The sequence below is a fragment of the Uranotaenia lowii genome, chromosome 2 (genome assembly GCF_029784155.1).
Source record: "Uranotaenia lowii strain MFRU-FL chromosome 2, ASM2978415v1, whole genome shotgun sequence".
NCBI classification, from domain to species: domain Eukaryota; kingdom Metazoa; phylum Arthropoda; class Insecta; order Diptera; family Culicidae; genus Uranotaenia; species Uranotaenia lowii.
The window spans coordinates 101,455,058-101,473,761 of NC_073692.1; the positions used below are offsets into that span (position 1 = coordinate 101,455,058).

General features: G+C 30.9%; 2 protein-coding genes across 3 annotated transcripts; both read left to right on the plus strand.

Annotated features, from left to right (window-relative positions):
• Positions 1 to 1,399: 1,399 nt before the first annotated feature.
• On the plus strand, positions 1,400 to 3,117 carry LOC129746682 (glutathione S-transferase 1-like). The gene is made up of 3 exons (XM_055740531.1): positions 1,400 to 1,601; positions 2,406 to 2,606; positions 2,683 to 3,117. Exons 1-3 carry the CDS (start codon positions 1,458 to 1,460, stop codon positions 3,007 to 3,009), a joined length of 672 nt encoding a protein of 223 aa, XP_055596506.1. The 5' UTR covers positions 1,400 to 1,457; the 3' UTR covers positions 3,010 to 3,117.
• A 474-nt stretch (positions 3,118 to 3,591) lies between these two features.
• LOC129746683 (glutathione S-transferase E14-like) lies at positions 3,592 to 10,958 on the plus strand. Of its 2 annotated transcripts, none has more exons than XM_055740533.1 (5): positions 3,592 to 3,674; positions 9,785 to 9,945; positions 10,005 to 10,205; positions 10,266 to 10,382; positions 10,458 to 10,958. In XM_055740533.1, the coding sequence occupies exons 2-5, from the start codon at positions 9,796 to 9,798 to the stop codon at positions 10,647 to 10,649; spliced, it is 660 nt and encodes a 219-aa protein (XP_055596508.1). In that variant the 5' UTR covers positions 3,592 to 3,674; positions 9,785 to 9,795; the 3' UTR covers positions 10,650 to 10,958. The 2 variants fall into 2 exon arrangements, with proteins under 2 accessions (XP_055596508.1, XP_055596507.1); XM_055740532.1 differs by having other exon boundaries at positions 3,639 to 3,765; positions 10,458 to 10,957.
• Positions 10,959 to 18,704: the final 7,746 nt, after the last annotated feature.

The following is an 18,704-nucleotide window of genomic DNA, read 5'->3' on the forward strand; positions in this document are numbered from 1 at the left end:
AAGATACAAGCTGTCAGAAAATGTCAAAGACGACGAGTTGCTAAATTAATCCAAAAAGATATGGTGAAAATAAGAAAAGGGGATCAATTATCCCCTCTCTCCCCTACTGGTTTTGCTACATTATATACGATATGTTTACACATATATTTGCACGTATATTTGTGTTGCAAATTCGAAATACCCACCAAATGGTTGTCTGGGTATTTCATGGTAATATTTTGTTCATATCGTATTTTTATCGGATCAGTATGAAGTTCTTCAATTTCAATGATAAAAAGTAAAAAATTTATAAGACTAATCTATTTTTCTTGATATAGGCATTTAACCTGCCTTCATATGGGCATTCAGAACCTGTCTCTTATTCCGATATCTTATCATTTACAACTTTGCCAAAAGCTTCAATTTGTTGAATTTCCGATTTCCAGACGAATAAGAAAGAAAAACCATTAAATTTTTGTTCACAGAATCTGTACGCACGATAATTAAAGTTCAATACATTATAACAAAACTGACAAAAATCTTATTTAAATTTTTAAATTTTTTCGACTTTATATAACAATTTAATTTTTTCATGCCATGTTTTAAAAGCGTAAATGAAATACCTATTAAGCAATAGATACCATATAATATGAGAGAGGTTGTTTGCGTATTAATAATTTGAATGTCTGTTGCTTGAGTTGTCAATCAACAGGTGGTGTACCACAAGGGAGTCACTTAGGAAACATTCTGTTCATCGCTGTTATGAACGAATTGTCCGAAGTGCTGCGTTACGTATTTAAACTGATAATGTAAGAAGATGATATGAAAATGTTCCTTCCGGTTAGAAATCTCAAGGATTGCTTTTCTCTGTGAAATGTCCTCCATAGGTTTTCTTAGAGTTGCAGCGCTTTTGTATTGTAAATTAATACATCAAAATGTAGCGTGATATTTTTTTCCCGGAAAGTTAGTAACACAATATCTGAGGTACGGCTTAATAAACCTTCGTTGACATGCCGAAATGTCTGAATGTCGAGGGTAGGGTTTAACAATAAATTTACGGTTTTTTTAAATTTGAAGAACATTTCAAAGTGGCTTTCACGCCTCGTATGGCTTGCAACTTTAATGTTGCGTTCATCTTACATTATCACCAATTGTAAGAAGTTCTTTCATCATGTAATCCACTTGATTGCTGTACTTTCAACCTTCTTAACTGTTAGATCAAAGGTTTTTTTTTATTCAACCCTAAGTTATAACGTCATCAGCGTCAACCAAAAGCTTCTTAGTCGAAAGTTCCATATTTGCAGTTCTCTAATAAGCCCGATTTCGTTTGCCTCATTAAAAATTCATACTCAAACACAGCCTTTGGCCTATAAGATCCACGTCAGGCTATTGAGGTTTCCTAGTCCTTCTCGAACGGTTGGTTATTGCTATCCTTAGCTTGGGTTTTCCTTCAATCGCGAAAAAAAAATCTTGAAATAATGGCAAAAGTTGTCCTGTATACCACCAAAGTGAGCCCTCCGGGACGTTCCGTTGAGCTCACCGCCAAAGTGTTGGGTCTGGAGCTGGAAGTAAGGCCGTTAAATTTGATTGCCGGGGAACATTTGGATCCGGAATTCGTTAAGGTTGGTGGTTTTAACATGCTTTAAAAAATTGATGTTGGGGGATCTTGACTACCTGACACTTGGTCTCGTGGGTTTTGGTTTTTTAGTACTGATCATCCTAGCCTTTCATATAAGTTTTTTGATAAACCAGAATGAAATATTTGTTTCAGGAGAGGAGAATTGTCTATGACTGAACAGCAAAATTTCAAGTTTTTTTGAGGACTTGGTTGACTTATTCTATTGAACAAAGCAATCAAAAGATTCCTTTTAATTCAACCACGGTATAAGAAAAGTGCAGATACCGGTGTTTTGATAGCAACTTACTATCTTCTTCAGTGAGCGTTTGAAGATATATCTAGGCAGGAAGAAATGTGGTGCTGTAAAATGAGATGAATAGAGATAGCTTTTAGATTGATTATTGCCTTTTTTGTAAATTTTGTCATTTAAGTTATTCCCGTCATATGTGTTATATTTTTGTAATTTTCCCGTATGTCCATAACTCCTCTGATATTCCTATTGTGTCAATTTTTTTTAACCTTTTCTTATACTCGCGCTTGGCGCAAAGTTTCTATGTTGCATAGATCCAGGGGTAAAAGAATTATCCATTTATCCATCTTCTGGATTCAATCCATAAACATTTCAATTTTCGTATATGGACAAATCAGTACTAGGCAATTCAGCGTTCTACAGTTAGCGGAACAATCTTATTCGCAAGTTTACTTTACATTTAGCGACAGATTTAGATCGCAATCTAAAAGTATGTGTTTTTATTGACGACTAGTGGATTAGCAGTTATTATAAGTATTTTTTAAATTTTTTTTTCAGCTGAACCCTCAGCATACCGTGCCGTTGATAATCGATGAGGATGGGACCATCGTTCGCGATAGTCACGCAATAAACATTTATCTGTCCCAAAAGTATGGAGACGGATCGCTCTATCCGCAGGACATCGTAACGCAATCGAAGATAAATGCCGCCCTTCATTTCGATTCTGGGGTACTTTTCGCAAGGCTTCGTTTCTATTTGGTAAGAAACTTCATTTGCTAATTGACTTTGTCATGTGACTAAGTGGACAAATTAATATGAACCTCTACTTTTCCAGGAACCAGTCCTTTTCACCAAGTCCACGGACACGCCGCAGGAGAAAATTGATTACATACATAAAGCCTATCAGCTGCTTAACGATACGATTGTCGATAAGTACATCGTCGGAAACCGGATGACGTTGGCGGATCTGAGCTGCATTACCAGTATTGCTTCGATGCATGCCGTGTTTCCGGTTGATGCCGGTCAGTATCCGAACTTGGGCCGCTGGATGGCCCAGATGGCTGCCTTGCCGTATTATAAACGCATCAACCAGGACGGTGCTGAGGATTTGGCTGCGTTTTTTCATGCCAAGCTGGCTGCAAATCAGAAGGAAGTGGAGTAAAATATTCCTGATCATGGTAAAGGATATCACCACAGCGTGGCAATGAAGCACATAAGTTTGAAGTTTAAACAGCACCGATTGCCGTTGAATAAAGTTTTTTAAATGCAATTTCAGATTTTTCTTGTGCTCTGAAAATTGGAATGCACATTATACATGTTTCGTCGTGATTTCATTTTTCAAGAATCATCTTCGAGTTGATGCTCAGTTATTCATTCAGCTTTTCTCAGAGGCAGATTGGATTTGTTGTGCGTTTGATTTGTTTCTTTTTTCGTCCTCTCAAGATAAGCAGAACTTGGATGAAAAAAAAAAACAAAAAGATGAAAAGTCCAAAGATGCCCAGAGGAACGTTTGAGAATCAGATGTGGTAACCTGACTACCAGCAGTAAAACGTGTAAATTAGAAAAAAAAGAAAAGTAACAAAAATCCAAAAAGAAACAGACCGAAGGCTGTTGGAGGTTTAAACTGTATTTAATAATACAACGAGGGAAGAGTCGTTTACCCTACTAATGCGGTAATCTTGAGAAGATTTCTTATTCTAAATAGAGCTCTCAGCACCTGAAACTCTCAGTTCTGTCTGTTCTGTTGTGTGTACCAGTTCGAATCGTTAATCCGCGCACGTTTCTTGAGTATCGTATTTCGTACGCGAAACATAACGAATAAAAAAGGTAAACAACACTACAGAGATACACAGTAAGCGGGTATCAATAACATCGGTATTTTTTTACCGAATTCTCAAGATACGGAATTCGTTAACCAGTTAAGTAATTTTGTAACGTGAAATACAGTGAAAAATAGAAAATGCCGGGGATTTTTACCGAATAAGCTAAGTTTATGAAGTTTGCATTTGTACTTCCGAGAGTTCGGTATTATTTTTCATCGGTATGTTGGAAAATTCTACCGAACGATCGGTGATTTGTTTGATGAGCATTGAACATTCACAGCGGTCTATAAAAGCTCGGTAATTTTACCGAACAACAGTTAATTTTACCAAATAAATTGTAAATGGTCTTTTTTGACATTTTTGTCATTTTTGTCTTTTGTAATTTTTGTTGTCATTTTTGTTGTCATTTTTGTTGTTGTTTTTGTTGTAATTTTTGTTGTAATTTTTGTTTTTATTTTTGTTGTAACTTTTGTGTAATTTTTGTTGTGATTTTTGTTGTCATTTTTGTTGTGATTTTTATTGTGATTTTTGTTGACATTTTTGTCATTTTTGTCATTTTTGTCAATTTTGTCATTTTTGTCATTTTTGTCATTTTTGTCATTTTTGTCATTTTTGTCATTTTTGTCATTTTTGTCATTTTTGTCATTTTTGTTATTTTTGTCATTTTTGTCATTTTTGTCATTTTTGTCATTTTTGTCATTTTTGTCATTTTTGTCATTTTTGTCATTTTTGTCATTTTTGTCATTTTTGTCATTTTTGTCATTTTTGTCATTTTTGTCATTTTTGTCATTTTTGTCATTTTTGTCATTTTTGTCATTTTTGTCATTTTTGTCTTTTTTGTCATTTTTGTCATTTTTGTCATTTTTGTCATTTTTGTCATTTTTGTCATTTTTGTCATTTTTGTCATTTTTGTCATTTTTGTCATTTTTGTCATTTTTGTCATTTTTGTCATTTTTGTCATTTTTGTCATTTTTGTCATTTTTGTCATTTTTGTCATTTTTGTCATTTTTGTCATTTTTGTCATTTTTGTCATTTTTGTCATTTTTGTCATTTTTGTCATTTTTGTCATTTTTGTCATTTTTGTCATTTTTGTCATTTTTGTCATTTTTGTCATTTTTGTCATTTTTGTCATTTTTGTCATTTTTGTCATTTTTGTCATTTTTGTCATTTTTGTCATTTTTGTCATTTTTGTCATTTTTGTCATTTTTGTCATTTTTGTCATTTTTGTCATTTTTGTCATTTTTGTCATTTTTGTCATTTTTGTCATTTTTGTCATTTTTGTCATTTTTGTCATTTTTGTCATTTTTGTCATTTTTGTCATTTTTGTCATTTTTGTCATTTTTGTCATTTTTGTCATTTTTGTCATTTTTGTCATTTTTGTCATTTTTGTCATTTTTGTCATTTTTGTCATTTTTGTCATTTTTGTCATTTTTGTCATTTTTGTCATTTTTGTCATTTTTGTCATTTTTGTCATTTTTGTCATTTTTGTCATTTTTGTCATTTTTGTCATTTTTGTCATTTTTGTCATTTTTGTCATTTTTGTCATTTTTGTCATTTTTGTCATTTTTGTCATTTTTGTCATTTTTGTCATTTTTGTCATTTTTGTCATTTTTGTCATTTTTGTCATTTTTGTCATTTTTGTCATTTTTGTCATTTTTGTCATTTTTGTCATTTTTGTCATTTTTGTCATTTTTGTCATTTTTGTCATTTTTGTCATTTTTGTCATTTTTGTCATTTTTGTCATTTTTGTCATTTTTGTCATTTTTGTCATTTTTGTCATTTTTGTCATTTTTGTCATTTTTGTCATTTTTGTCATTTTTGTCATTTTTGTCATTTTTGTCATTTTTGTCATTTTTGTCATTTTTGTCATTTTTGTCATTTTTGTCATTTTTGTCATTTTTGTCATTTTTGTCATTTTTGTCATTTTTGTCATTTTTGTCATTTTTGTCATTTTTGTCATTTTTGTCATTTTTGTCATTTTTGTCATTTTTGTCATTTTTGTCATTTTTGTCATTTTTGTCATTTTTGTCATTTTTGTCATTTTTGTCATTTTTGTCATTTTTGTCATTTTTGTCATTTTTGTCATTTTTGTCATTTTTGTCATTTTTGTCATTTTTGTCATTTTTGTCATTTTTGTCATTTTTGTCATTTTTGTCATTTTTGTCATTTTTGTCATTTTTGTCATTTTTGTCATTTTTGTCATTTTTGTCATTTTTGTCATTTTTGTCATTTTTGTCATTTTTGTCATTTTTGTCATTTTTGTCATTTTTGTCATTTTTGTCATTTTTGTCATTTTTGTCATTTTTGTCATTTTTGTCATTTTTGTCATTTTTGTCATTTTTGTCATTTTTGTCATTTTTGTCATTTTTGTCATTTTTGTCATTTTTGTCATTTTTGTCATTTTTGTCATTTTTGTCATTTTTGTCATTTTTGTCATTTTTGTCATTTTTGTCATTTTTGTCATTTTTGTCATTTTTGTCATTTTTGTCATTTTTGTCATTTTTGTCATTTTTGTCATTTTTGTCATTTTTGTCATTTTTGTCATTTTTGTCATTTTTGTCATTTTTGTCATTTTTGTCATTTTTGTCATTTTTGTCATTTTTGTCATTTTTGTCATTTTTGTCATTTTTGTCATTTTTGTCATTTTTGTCATTTTTGTCATTTTTGTCATTTTTGTCATTTTTGTCATTTTTGTCATTTTTGTCATTTTTGTCATTTTTGTCATTTTTATCATTTTTGTCATTTTTATCATTTTTGTCATTTTTGTCATTTTTGTCATTTTTGTCATTTTTATCATTTTTGTCATTTTTGTCATTTTTGTCATTTTTGTCATTTTTGTCATTTTTGTCATTTTTGTCATTTTTGTCATTTTTGTCATTTTTGTCATTTTTGTCATTTTTGTCATTTTTGTCATTTTTGTCATTTTTGTCATTTTTGTCATTTTTGTCATTTTTGTCATTTTTGTCATTTTTGTCATTTTTGTCATTTTTGTCATTTTTGTCATTTTTGTCATTTTTGTCATTTTTGTCATTTTTGTCATTTTTGTCATTTTTGTCATTTTTGTCATTTTTGTCATTTTTGTCATTTTTGTCATTTTTGTCATTTTTGTCATTTTTGTCATTTTTGTCATTTTTGTCATTTTTGTCATTTTTGTCATTTTTGTCATTTTTGTCATTTTTGACATTTTTGTCATTTTTGTCATTTTTGTCATTTTTGTCATTTTTGTCATTTTTGTCATTTTTTTCATTTTTGTCATTTTTGTCATTTTTGTCATTTTTGTCATTTTTGTCATTTTTGTCATTTTTGTCATTTTTGTCATTTTTGTCATTTTTGTCATTTTTGTCATTTTTGTCATTTTTGTCATTTTTGTCATTTTTGTCATTTTTGTCATTTTTGTCATTTTTGTCATTTTTGTCATTTTTGTCATTTTTGTCATTTTTGTCATTTTTGTCATTTTTGTCATTTTTGTCATTTTTGTCATTTTTGTCATTTTTGTCATTTTTGTCATTTTTGTCATTTTTGTCATTTTTGTCATTTTTGTCATTTTTGTCATTTTTGTCATTTTTGTCATTTTTGTCATTTTTGTCATTTTTGTCATTTTTGTCATTTTTGTCATTTTTGTCATTTTTGTCATTTTTGTCATTTTTGTCATTTTTGTCATTTTTGTCATTTTTGTCATTTTTGTCATTTTTGTCATTTTTGTCATTTTTGTCATTTTTGTCATTTTTGTCATTTTTGTCATTTTTGTCATTTTTGTCATTTTTGTCATTTTTGTCATTTTTGTCATTTTTATCATTTTTGTCATTTTTGTCATTTTTGTCATTTTTGTCATTTTTGTCATTTTTGTCATTTTTGTCATTTTTGTCATTTTTGTCATTTTTGTCATTTTTGTCATTTTTGTCATTTTTGTCATTTTTGTCATTTTTGTCAGTTTTGTCATGTTTGTAATTTTTTTTCCTGTTTTATATTTTTTTTCAAATTTTTGTCCTTTTTTGTTTATAATTTTCGTATTTTTTTTTAATATTTTTGTCAAATTTCAAATTATAACCTTACGTACTGTACATATTATGTGTAGTTTAGGCACTCTCATGTTATTTGTTGCGTTGGATCTATTCAAACATTTCAATTTCTCACTTTGAACAATCGAGAAGCATCGAAGAAATTTAATCTGAGCTCCAGCTTCGCGATGTCACCTTTGCGGTTAACGAGCTAAATCAATTCAAGTTGGTAGACAACATCAATTAAAGCCCACCCAACTGTATAGGTACCAGGGATATCCAATTCTCAACTCAGCTCTTAACGACTCTACGACGATTCAATACATATTTCTCAAATGGCTTCTTGTTTTCTGTTTTTATCGTCGACAATGGTTAGTGAACATTAAGAATATTGATTTCCTAGGACTTAGTTTAAATAGAATTTTAGTAGTTTGGGTATCTTTAAAAAAGAAAAAGATCTTTTTTGTGCTTCCTAACAGGTCAATTTACTAACGCGACTAAACTAGATTTTTTAATAGGGTGGCATCGATGGGAAAATTTTGAAAGATAAAATTCAACTGTTCTTGTTGTTGAAAACCTCCTAGAACTGTTTGTCCGATTCCCCCACTATGATAAATTTTCTGCAGTGAAAATCGGGGAAATCGGGATAAAAACTGTTCTAGGAGATTTTAAACAACAAGACCAGTTTGACTTTACACCACCATATTACATACACTATAGTTGTGTCGCGTTTTTGATTTATTGACAAAATAAGACATTTTCACGTTCATTTTCACGGGAAGTGTGAACCAGGCTTCATCGGTGATAAACTTCCCAAGCAACCAAAAGTCGCGTTTTTACTTAAAGATGGAACTCAGAAGTTCACATTTGGCTGAAAAAATGTTTTACGGGAACTTCAGGTGACTCTTGTCGCGTAAAAGTTACTCAGAAACTTCCATCTCCCTTTGAAAGGTTATTATCAAGGGGCTGAAAGAGAAGGAAATTTCCGAACTGACATTTCAGTACCGCACTGACGTTTTGGTACCAAAATGCCATTGAAATCAAAGGGGAACTGACGTTCTGGTTCCAAAAAGTCGGTACGGTCCGTTTGTATGTGATTTGACAGTTGCTTCAGTCCTTTGGTTATTATCGATAACGGAACTTCTAAGCGCTTTTAATGGAACTTCTTTCAAGAAGGTCGATAACGTTCGCGTAAAACTTTCTAACGCACCATTAAGATACTTAAAGGTGTTTTAAAGAACCTATATGGGAATTCTAAGAGACATGTCAAAAATGTCAGTCAAATTCTTGTCATGGTATTTGTTTTGTTTATATATGTACTGATATTTACAAATGGAATTCTAGATTTTTTCGAATTTTTCTTATAAATGTTAAGATATTCGAATAAATTTTTGATGATGCTAATTTTTGTTATTATTCATATTGTGTACTGAAAGTCCTTTAAACGAAATACGGTACAATCTACTGACCAACCCATTCAATAATCTCAAATGACATTAAGTTTAAATACTAATTATAAAAGTGGCAATGAAATGCAAAAATGTAAAATGCTGGATTGGTCGAGAGGCTGGTGAGTTTCATTGCAACCTAGAGAGCTACGGTTCAATTCTCTAGGCGTAAGCAGCTTTTGTAATCAAAACAATATATGTAAATAAAATCAATGAGATAGACCATGATAGACCGGCAACCTAGTAATCTGACATCTGGTTGTCAGAGCAATCTGTCAATCGGATTTTTGTTTCGGCGCGTAGAAGTTTCTTGACATTCTCTTAGAAGCTGAATAGCGTTCTCTACAGCCACCTAAACGAACTTCAAAGTAGCTTTAAGAACCTTAAGCTTTAAGCTTTAAGAGAATTTTGGGCTGATTAGCATTCTCTTCAGAAACAAACGAGAGCTGATTAAGCTTCCATTCTTTTTTAAAGGAATTCTGGTTGCTTGGGTTGCAAATTAAATGTACGTATTACAGTTCTGATTTCATGCCATTCTACAAAAGAGGTATAAGCTTTTTAAACACATCGTTTAAAAAGTAACACCAAGAATATTTTTGGAAATTATCATATTCAAAAATGGACATTAAGGTTTACCAATATTAAATGTATACTTTTTTCACCCATAGGCTGCGAAATCATGCCCAATCCGGTTCTCTATTATGATGACATTAGCCCACCAGTTCGAAGCGTTTTGCTGACACTTGCAGCTCTAGGAATCAAAGATAAATTTGACTTCAAATGGATTGATCTGTTTTCTCGAGGTCATTTGGAAGAAAGTTTCATTAAGGTAAGATTTTTATTCAAAAATACACATCAATATTTTTCTACAGCCTTTTCATATTTCAGCTCAATCCACTGCACACGGTACCGGTTTTGCAGCACGACGACCTCATTTTAACCGACAGTCATGCAATATTGATGTACCTCTGCGACGAGTACGGGATGGATTCGCCGTTTTCATTGAAAGATCCTAAGAAACGGGCCCGAGTGCACAATAGATTGTGCTTCAACAATGCCGTCCTGTTCAGACGGGATTCAGAATTATTTGTAATTAGCTAAATGTAACGATTGAAAATTTTATCAATTGAACCTATCATTATTTTCCAGCAACAAGTGTTTCGAGGGACAATCAAACACCTATCGGAACACACAAAACCAATCGAGGAAGCGTTCGACTATTTGGAGTCCTATTTGAATAAATCCAGCTTTGTCGCATGTGATGAGGTTGGTTAAAATGAAAGCCGGTAGCCATGTGTCCTTGATGCTTTTAATTATTCAAACGTTTCTTATTACACACAGCTTACAATTGCGGACTTTTCGATAGTGGCAACTTTGAGCACGGCGGAAATTGCATGCCCGGTCAGCGACGGCATTCGATGGCCCCGGTTGGTGGCATGGTATGGAAAAATGAAATTACTTCCCTACTATGAAACGGAGAATCAAATCGGGTTGGACAAATTGAAGATGAAAATTATGGCAGTTTTGAGTTGATGTGGAAAGTCTAGTTATTAAACTAATTTGAAATTCATGTGGGAATCACCTGTCTTTTTTTAGTGTTTTTTGGCCTTAGAATATTTGCTTTGCTGATTTATACCTGACCCTTGTAAGGCTTTTCTTATAGTGCCTGATTGATACTAAAAAGTGTCATTTTTCAAATGAATATGTATGACAAAAAAGTCTATTAAAAGATCAAATAAAAGACAAAAAAGACAAAGAAAACAAAAAGCAAAAAATGACAAAAAAAAATGAAAGACAAAATAGACAAAAAAGACAAAAAAGACAAAAGTGACAAAAAAGACAAAAAAGACAAAAAAGACAAAAAAGACAAAAAGACAAAAAAGACAAAAAAGACAAAAAAGACAAAAAAGACAAAAAAGACAACAAAAACAACAAAGACAAAAAAGACAAAAAAGACAAAAAAGACAAAAAAGACAAAAAAGACAAAAAAGACAAAAAAGACAAAAAAGACAAAAAAGACAAAAAAGACAAAAAAGACAAAAAAGACAAAAAAGACAAAAAAGACAAAAAAGACAAAAAAGACAAAAAAGACAAAAAAGACAAAAAAGACAAAAAAGACAAAAAAGACAAAAAAGACAAAAAAGACAAAAAAGACAAAAAAGACAAAAAAGACAAAAAAGACAAAAAAGACAAAAAAGACAAAAAAGACAAAAAAGACAAAAAAGACAAAAAAGACAAAAAAGACAAAAAAGACAAAAAAGACAAAAAAGACAAAAAAGACAAAAAAGACAAAAAAGACAAAAAAGACAAAAAAGACAAAAAAGACAAAAAAGACAAAAAAGACAAAAAAGACAAAAAAGACAAAAAAGACAAAAAAAGACAAAAAAGACAAAAAAGACAAAAAAGACAAAAAAGACAAAAAAGACAAAAAAGATAAAAAAGACAAAAAAGACAAAAAAGACAAAAAAGACAAAAAAGACAAAAAAGACAAAAAAGACAAAAAAGACAAAAAAGACAAAAAAGACAAAAAAGACAAAAAAGACAAAAAAGACAAAAAAGACAAAAAAGACAAAAAAGACAAAAAAGACAAAAAAGACAAAAAAGACAAAAAAGACAAAAAAGACAAAAAAGACAAAAAAGACAAAAAAGACAAAAAAGACAAAAAAGACAAAAAAGACAAAAAAGACAACAAAGACAACAAAGACAAAAAAGACAAAAAAGACAAAAAAGACAAAAAAGACAAAAAAGACAAAAAAGACAAAAAAGACAAAAAAGACAAAAAAGACAAAAAAGACAAAAAAGACAAAAAAGACAAAAAAGACAAAAAAGACAAAAAAGACAAAAAAGACAAAAAAGACAAAAAAGACAAAAAAGACAAAAAAGACAAAAAAGACAAAAAAGACAAAAAAGACAAAAAAGACAAAAAAGACAAAAAAGACAAAAAAGACAAAAAAGACAAAAAAGAAAAAAAAAAAGACAAAAAAGAAAAAAAAAGACAAAAAAGAAAAAAAAAAGACAAAAAAGACAAAAAAGACAAAAAAGACAAAAAAGACAAAAAAGACAAAAAAGACAAAAAAGACAAAAAAGACAAAAAAGACAAAAAAGACAAAAAAGACAAAAAAGACAAAAAAGACAAAAAAGACAAAAAAGACAAAAAAGACAAAAAAGACAAAAAAGACAAAAAAGACAAAAAAGACAACAAAGACAACAAAGACAACAAAGACAACAAAAAAAAGACTAAAAAGACAAAAAAAACGAAAAAGACAAAAAAATAAGAAGACAAAACAGAAAAAAAGACAAAAAAGAACTAAAAAGACAAAACAAACGAAAAAGCCCAAAATTATTGAAAAAAAAAACAAAACAGACTTCAAATGGCGAAAACAAAACCATGACTGATTTGAGAAAAAACCGTTTAATTCTTTAAAGTTGAAGAATTGACAAGACAAACCAACAAGAAAATGGCCAAAATTGATAAATTTCTAGGTGGCCAATTTTGGTGGTAATGAAACATAGAAAAGGAGATATTTCATTGCTTTTCTGTTTTACATTCGGTATAGAATATCAATTTGCTTAATTTTAGGACAAAAGTTACTATAATAAAGATTTCAGAGGCTCGTGAAATATTTGAATGAAAAAATCAAGTAGATACGTTTCAAATATCATAAAAATATTTCAACTTATTCCGTTCACTTACCGACTAACTTTTCAAGGGCTCCGACACATATCGACATTGGATATTCTGGTAGTCACACCTTCAAATTTGAATGGTCTCAAAACGGCGTTTGATTGAACTTTCGCCAGCATGGCTGCTCAAGGGTCAACTTCCGGGAGATTTCACTTTTACTTCTCGTAAATCAATACCGGTATGTTTTTTTTTTTATATTTAAGCTCTTTTCAACACTCAAGTTCAAATGGTTGAACAATTATGTACGTACACTAATTTCTTCATAAATTTCGAAAATATGAACGCGCGCGGTTTAATTGATAAATATGTATAACGATTTGTTCTGGTGGAGTGTGGAACGTGTTCACCATTGCTGTTGTTGTGAAGAGCAACCTGCACGCTCTTTTATTTTAACTCAAAATTAAGTACGACCGAGGTTCAAAACATAGTTCGATTCTATGAACTTAAAGTTAAGTACCCTTTTTCCTCCTTGCTATGGTTCAAAATGGAGTTCGAACTGCGAACTCAAAATTGATCCGTTTTTTTCCTTCGGCGAGGGAGCAAAGCTGAGTTCGACCTTATGAACTAAAAATTGAACTCTCTTTGTTGGACTGAAAACACTTAGCGAGTTCAGTTCGAGCCGGAACAGCAACCAACGAACACGTCGCAAAATTTTGTCGTTCCGGAACAATTACCGGAAGACTATTTTTTTTTTTTTTTTTGTAAATTATTTATTTGAAACGGCTCATACCTTTAGGCTTTAAGGAGCCAAACTCGTTTTGTTTGATTACAATTGTGTACTTAGATCTAGTTCACTTTTTTTTTTTTTTTGAAGAAAAAGAAAGATAGAAAGGGAAATATGAAAATAAAGAGAATTATAGTCGAAGATCGATAGCTTTTAGGAAAAGGTATATCTCGAACATATAGTCCAAGTCCATCATACCTAATACATCCCTCACTGGAACGTCGGGTGGTTTTCCTCGGGCCCGAAGGGAATCTATAAAGTTCGCTCTGGCGAATAGGTGGTCCTCACACGACCAAACAATATGCTCGATGTCATGGTAACCTAGACCACATCCGCATAAATTGCTGCCAGCAATATTTAAACGATAGAGTACCGCATTCATGGAATAATGATTGGACATGAGACGGGAAAATATACGAATAAAATCCCGAGTCAGGTTCAATCTATTAAACCAGGGTTTAAGGCTTACCTTTGGGATAATCGAGTGGAACCACCGACCCAACTCATCCTCGTCCCATCTACGCTGCCAATTGACAAGAGAGTTTCTTCGAGCCAAGAAGTAAAATTCGTTGAATACGATTTCACGCTGGTAAATGTTGCCTTCCATCGCACCCACTTTTGCAAGGGAATCTGCCCTCTCATTGCCTGCTATTGAGCAATGTGAGGGGACCCAGATAAAGGTGATAGAAAAGCAACGTCTTGATAAAGTGGTCAATATATCTCGTATCATTTCGAGGAAGTACGGCGTGAATTTTCCTGGTTTTATAGAGCGGATTGCTTCAACAGAGCTGAGACTATCAGTTATAATATAGTAGTGTTCAATAGGTCGTGTGGCGATACTATTCAAAGCCCAGTGAATAGCTGCTAACTCTGCAACATATACAGAGCATGGTGACTGGAGACTGTGAGATGCGCTGGATATTTCGTTGAACACTCCAAATCCTGTTGTTTCCTCTATAAGTGATCCATCGGTAAAGTACATTTTATCAGCATCGACGTGTCTATATTTAGCTTCGAAAATTCTTGGAATCAGAAGAGGACGATGCGGATCCGGGATTCCACGAATTTCCTGCTGCATAGACAAATCAAACTGGACAGAAGAATGATCGTAGTCTGGGCTACAAACACGAGTTGGAGAATACGAAGAAGGGTTTACCTGCATTGACATGAGGATATGGTATATAGACATAAATCTGGTTTGAACATTTTGCTCAAGTAACCTTTCGAAATTTACAATCACCAATGGGTTCATGACCTCACACCTGATGAGGAACCGAAGTGATAGTAAATTGAATCGATCTTTCAAAGGGAGTATTCCTGCCAAAACTTCAAGACTCATGTTGTGTGTTGAGGGCATACAGCCCAAAGCGATACGGAGACAACGGTATTGGATACGCTCTAGTTTGATGAGGTGAGTTTTGGCAGCTGACTGGAAACAGAAGCTACCATATTCCATAACGGATAGAATAGTTGTTCGATACAATTTGATAAGATCTTCTGGATGGGCTCCCCACCAGGTGCCAGTAATTGATCGGAGAAAATTGATTCTTTGTTGGCATTTTCCTTTCAGATACTCAATGTGGGCTCTCCAGGTACACTTGGAATCAAACCAAACCCCAAGATACTTGAAACTCCTCGATTGAGTGATCGTTCTGCCTAGGAGTTGAAGCTTAGGTTGAGCAGGTCTACGTTTCTTAGAGAAAACAACCATTTCCGTTTTCTGAGGGGAAAACTCAATCCCAAGCCCCAAAGCCCAGGAAGACAATCTGTCTAAAGTATCTTGTAAAGGCCTGTGCAGATGAGACTCAGTAGATCCTGTGACAGACACTACTCCGTCATCTGCAAGTTGTCTTAGAGTGCAGCCTGTAGGATACAGATGAATAGCAGAAATGAATAGATCAAAATAACGTGTAATATACTCTGAGTAAAATCTACTTTCTATTGAATGTTATTATCTAAGCGTGTCAAGAAAGCCTTTTCAGAAGTGGAAAAAAAGGGAAAGAAAAAACGGTTATAGATCTAGAGTCAGTTTATTGGCGAATTTTAGAGGCAACGGACGCGAGTTTTAAATTCTGAATGAAGTTGTTCGAAAGCTTCTTGGGAAGAATACGACATTGGCGCAGTCGGGTGGGACTCCTCGGATCAGTGAGTGCCTTAGGAACTAAAAAAAAGCAAGTGTGAAAATTGAATGAAATGATGAATTTAGGAATCTGATTTCCGTAAAATGAAAATTTTCGAAAAAAATAAAAAAAGAAAGAGAAATCTAAGAAGCTTTTTCAGAAACAGGACTTCGATGAGAAGGCGAAGATCCTGAATGATTGATGGAAAAATAATAATTACAATAATGAGCTTAGAATGGGGCTTCGATGGGAAGGCGAAGTTCTCAAAAGATGTTTTTGTTGTCATTGAAAGAAAAAAAATATAGAAAAATGATGAATTGAAATGTAATGGACTTCGATGGGAAGGCGAAGTTCTTGATAAATAATATTTGACTTCGATGAGAAGGCGAAGTTCAATAATAAATGTAACGGATTTCGATGAGAAGGCGAAATTCTTAAAAAAAAAAGAAGAAAAACAAGTATTTCCAGCAATAGTGGTAAAAGTAAAATAAATTGAGATTATATTTAATAATTATATTTAATTAAGAAAAGCTTCTTAGGTTTCTTTGAATAATGCCTTTTTAAGAATGTGGGAAATGAATTTCAAGGGAACAGGGAAGTTACTCAGAAAAAGAATGAATGAAACTCTTTCGAAAAAAGCAAAAACATCGAAGTTCATCGAGAAAAAAAAAATTAATTCGTTGAAAATCAAAAATGCAAAATATGGAAAATTGTTTATCTTATGATTTCGTAGCAGGCAATTATCAATTTAATAATTTGGATATCAGTGGAAAAATTTAACGAAGAATAATAGTTAAAAAATAGTGTAATGTTAAAAAAAGATTCTCAATATAAACTCTGTGAAAATTCGATTTTCATTTTTTGACAAAAGCAATTGAAATTGATAGTTTGATATTTAAAAAAAATAAGGAATTTTTACGTTCTATCAATTGCTCAAAAAAAAAAACCTCAAAATATTTAAAAATATTCTTGTAAAAATATAATTTGAAATAAAATTTAATAAAACTGATATCGAAAAGATTCTTGGAAAAACGAACGCGCGATTTATGTGAAAATAAAAAGACAGAAATTTTTGATGGTAAAATTAATGACAATTTGGAATTCTCAAATCGAATTCAATAAAAGAATATAACAACAATGACAAAAAATTTCGAATATAATGAACAATTTATATCAAAAATTGAGCAAAAAAAGCTCTTTTTAAATACTCAAAACAAAGGTCCGTATGATTCGTGTTAACACATACAGATATTGCGAAATTAAAAAAAGTGTGTCTTATGATTTCGAGGCCAGTAATGATTGATTTCCAACATGGGATCTCAAAAAAAAAAAAGATAGAATGTGTGAAACATAAATGAAACATGCCTCAATAGATATAATTTGACTCCGATGGGAAGGCGGAGTTGAATAATTAATTAACTCTTTCGATATAAAAATATCTTAAAAAACAAAATAAAACAATACGATTCATGAAAAAAAAAAATAAATAAAAAAAAACTTATTAGATTTTGTTGGACTTTTGAAAAAATATGTTTCAGTATGTTTAATGCCTCAAACGAGTAATGAGATAAGTTTCCGAAGATTTGGACATAACTTGAAACTTGCTTTTGATAGTAAGGCCTGGCGAATAAATCTAAAATATAAATGAATTTGTTTCAGATTTTTTTTTTTTGAAAGATTAAAAAAAAAACAAGACTTTATGAAGTAAATATTCACAGACCTTCGATGGGGAGGCATAGGTCTCAAAATAAATTCAATAAATAAAATAAAAGTATTTTTGTAAAATTAATAAACTCAACAAAAATGCCAGTATTATTTAATTTCGATGGGTGAACTTCAATAATGAATGAACATTTAGGAAGAAGATAGGAAAAAAGAATTTAAATGATGATTCATTAGAAAAATAAGAAAAGGGTTGTAAAATTAAATTGACCATTAAAAAAACGTTTGAATTAGTTTATAAATAATTACTGTGACTAACTAGGTCTCAAAAAAAAAAAAAATCAATAAAGAAAAAAAGGTAATATAGCAAAAATAAATCAATTCAACAAAAATGTCAGTATTATTTAACATCGATGGGAAGGTGAAATTGAATAATGAATAAATTTTTAGATTGAAGGAGTTTTTAAAAAAAAATGATAATTCATTAAAGAAAAACAAGAAAAGGATTGTAAAATTAAATAGATCTTACAAAAAAAACCATGTTTGAATTTGTTTATTAATAATTTATCAATAAATTATCAATACCAAGAACGAAAATGAAATAATAAGTTTAAAATAAAATAAAAATGTAAATTTGAACTTTAGAAACTATATGTTTTTTTCAACTTTGATAAGAGTTATTTTATTTTAAATATAAAAAAAAAATAAAATTAACATAACAGTTTTGATTCGTATGAAAAAAAAAAAGTTTCGTTAACTACATAGTATAAATATTTATAAAAGGATGTATACTTTGTAATAAAGCTGTGGCCTCCGAAAGTTTTAAAATATATTGAAATAAAAGGAAAAATATTGATGACAATCTTCTTTATGTACTTGATAAATAAAAAAAAGGATTTCAATAGGAATAAACAAAAAAATCTTAACATAATTATTTCATATACGTATAGAAAAATTTTTTTATTAATGAAGATTTTGAAAATTCTTCACCCTGCAGGTCATTGTTATTGCGATAACAGTTGAACAAAGCTAGATTGAAAAAAAGAGAAATAATCAGTCATTTAGCGCATTTACACTATCTAAGCGTGAGCTTTAAATTAAACCATATTGGTTAAATTTATTGATGATCGCAACTTAGTTTTGAGAGAATGCATGGAAAAACAGGGAAATGTTTTGAAAATTTTTATGATTCGTGAAAGATAATGATTTTTTTTACATGTCTCTACGTTTTATCTTATCCATCAAGCATCCATACCTTCAAAGAGTAGGGGTGAAGGAGATTGTAGGATACAGATGAATAGCAGAAATGAATAGATCAAAATAACGTGTAATATACTCTGAGTAAAATCTACTTTCTATTGAATGTTATTATCTAAGCGTGTCAAGAAAGCCTTTTC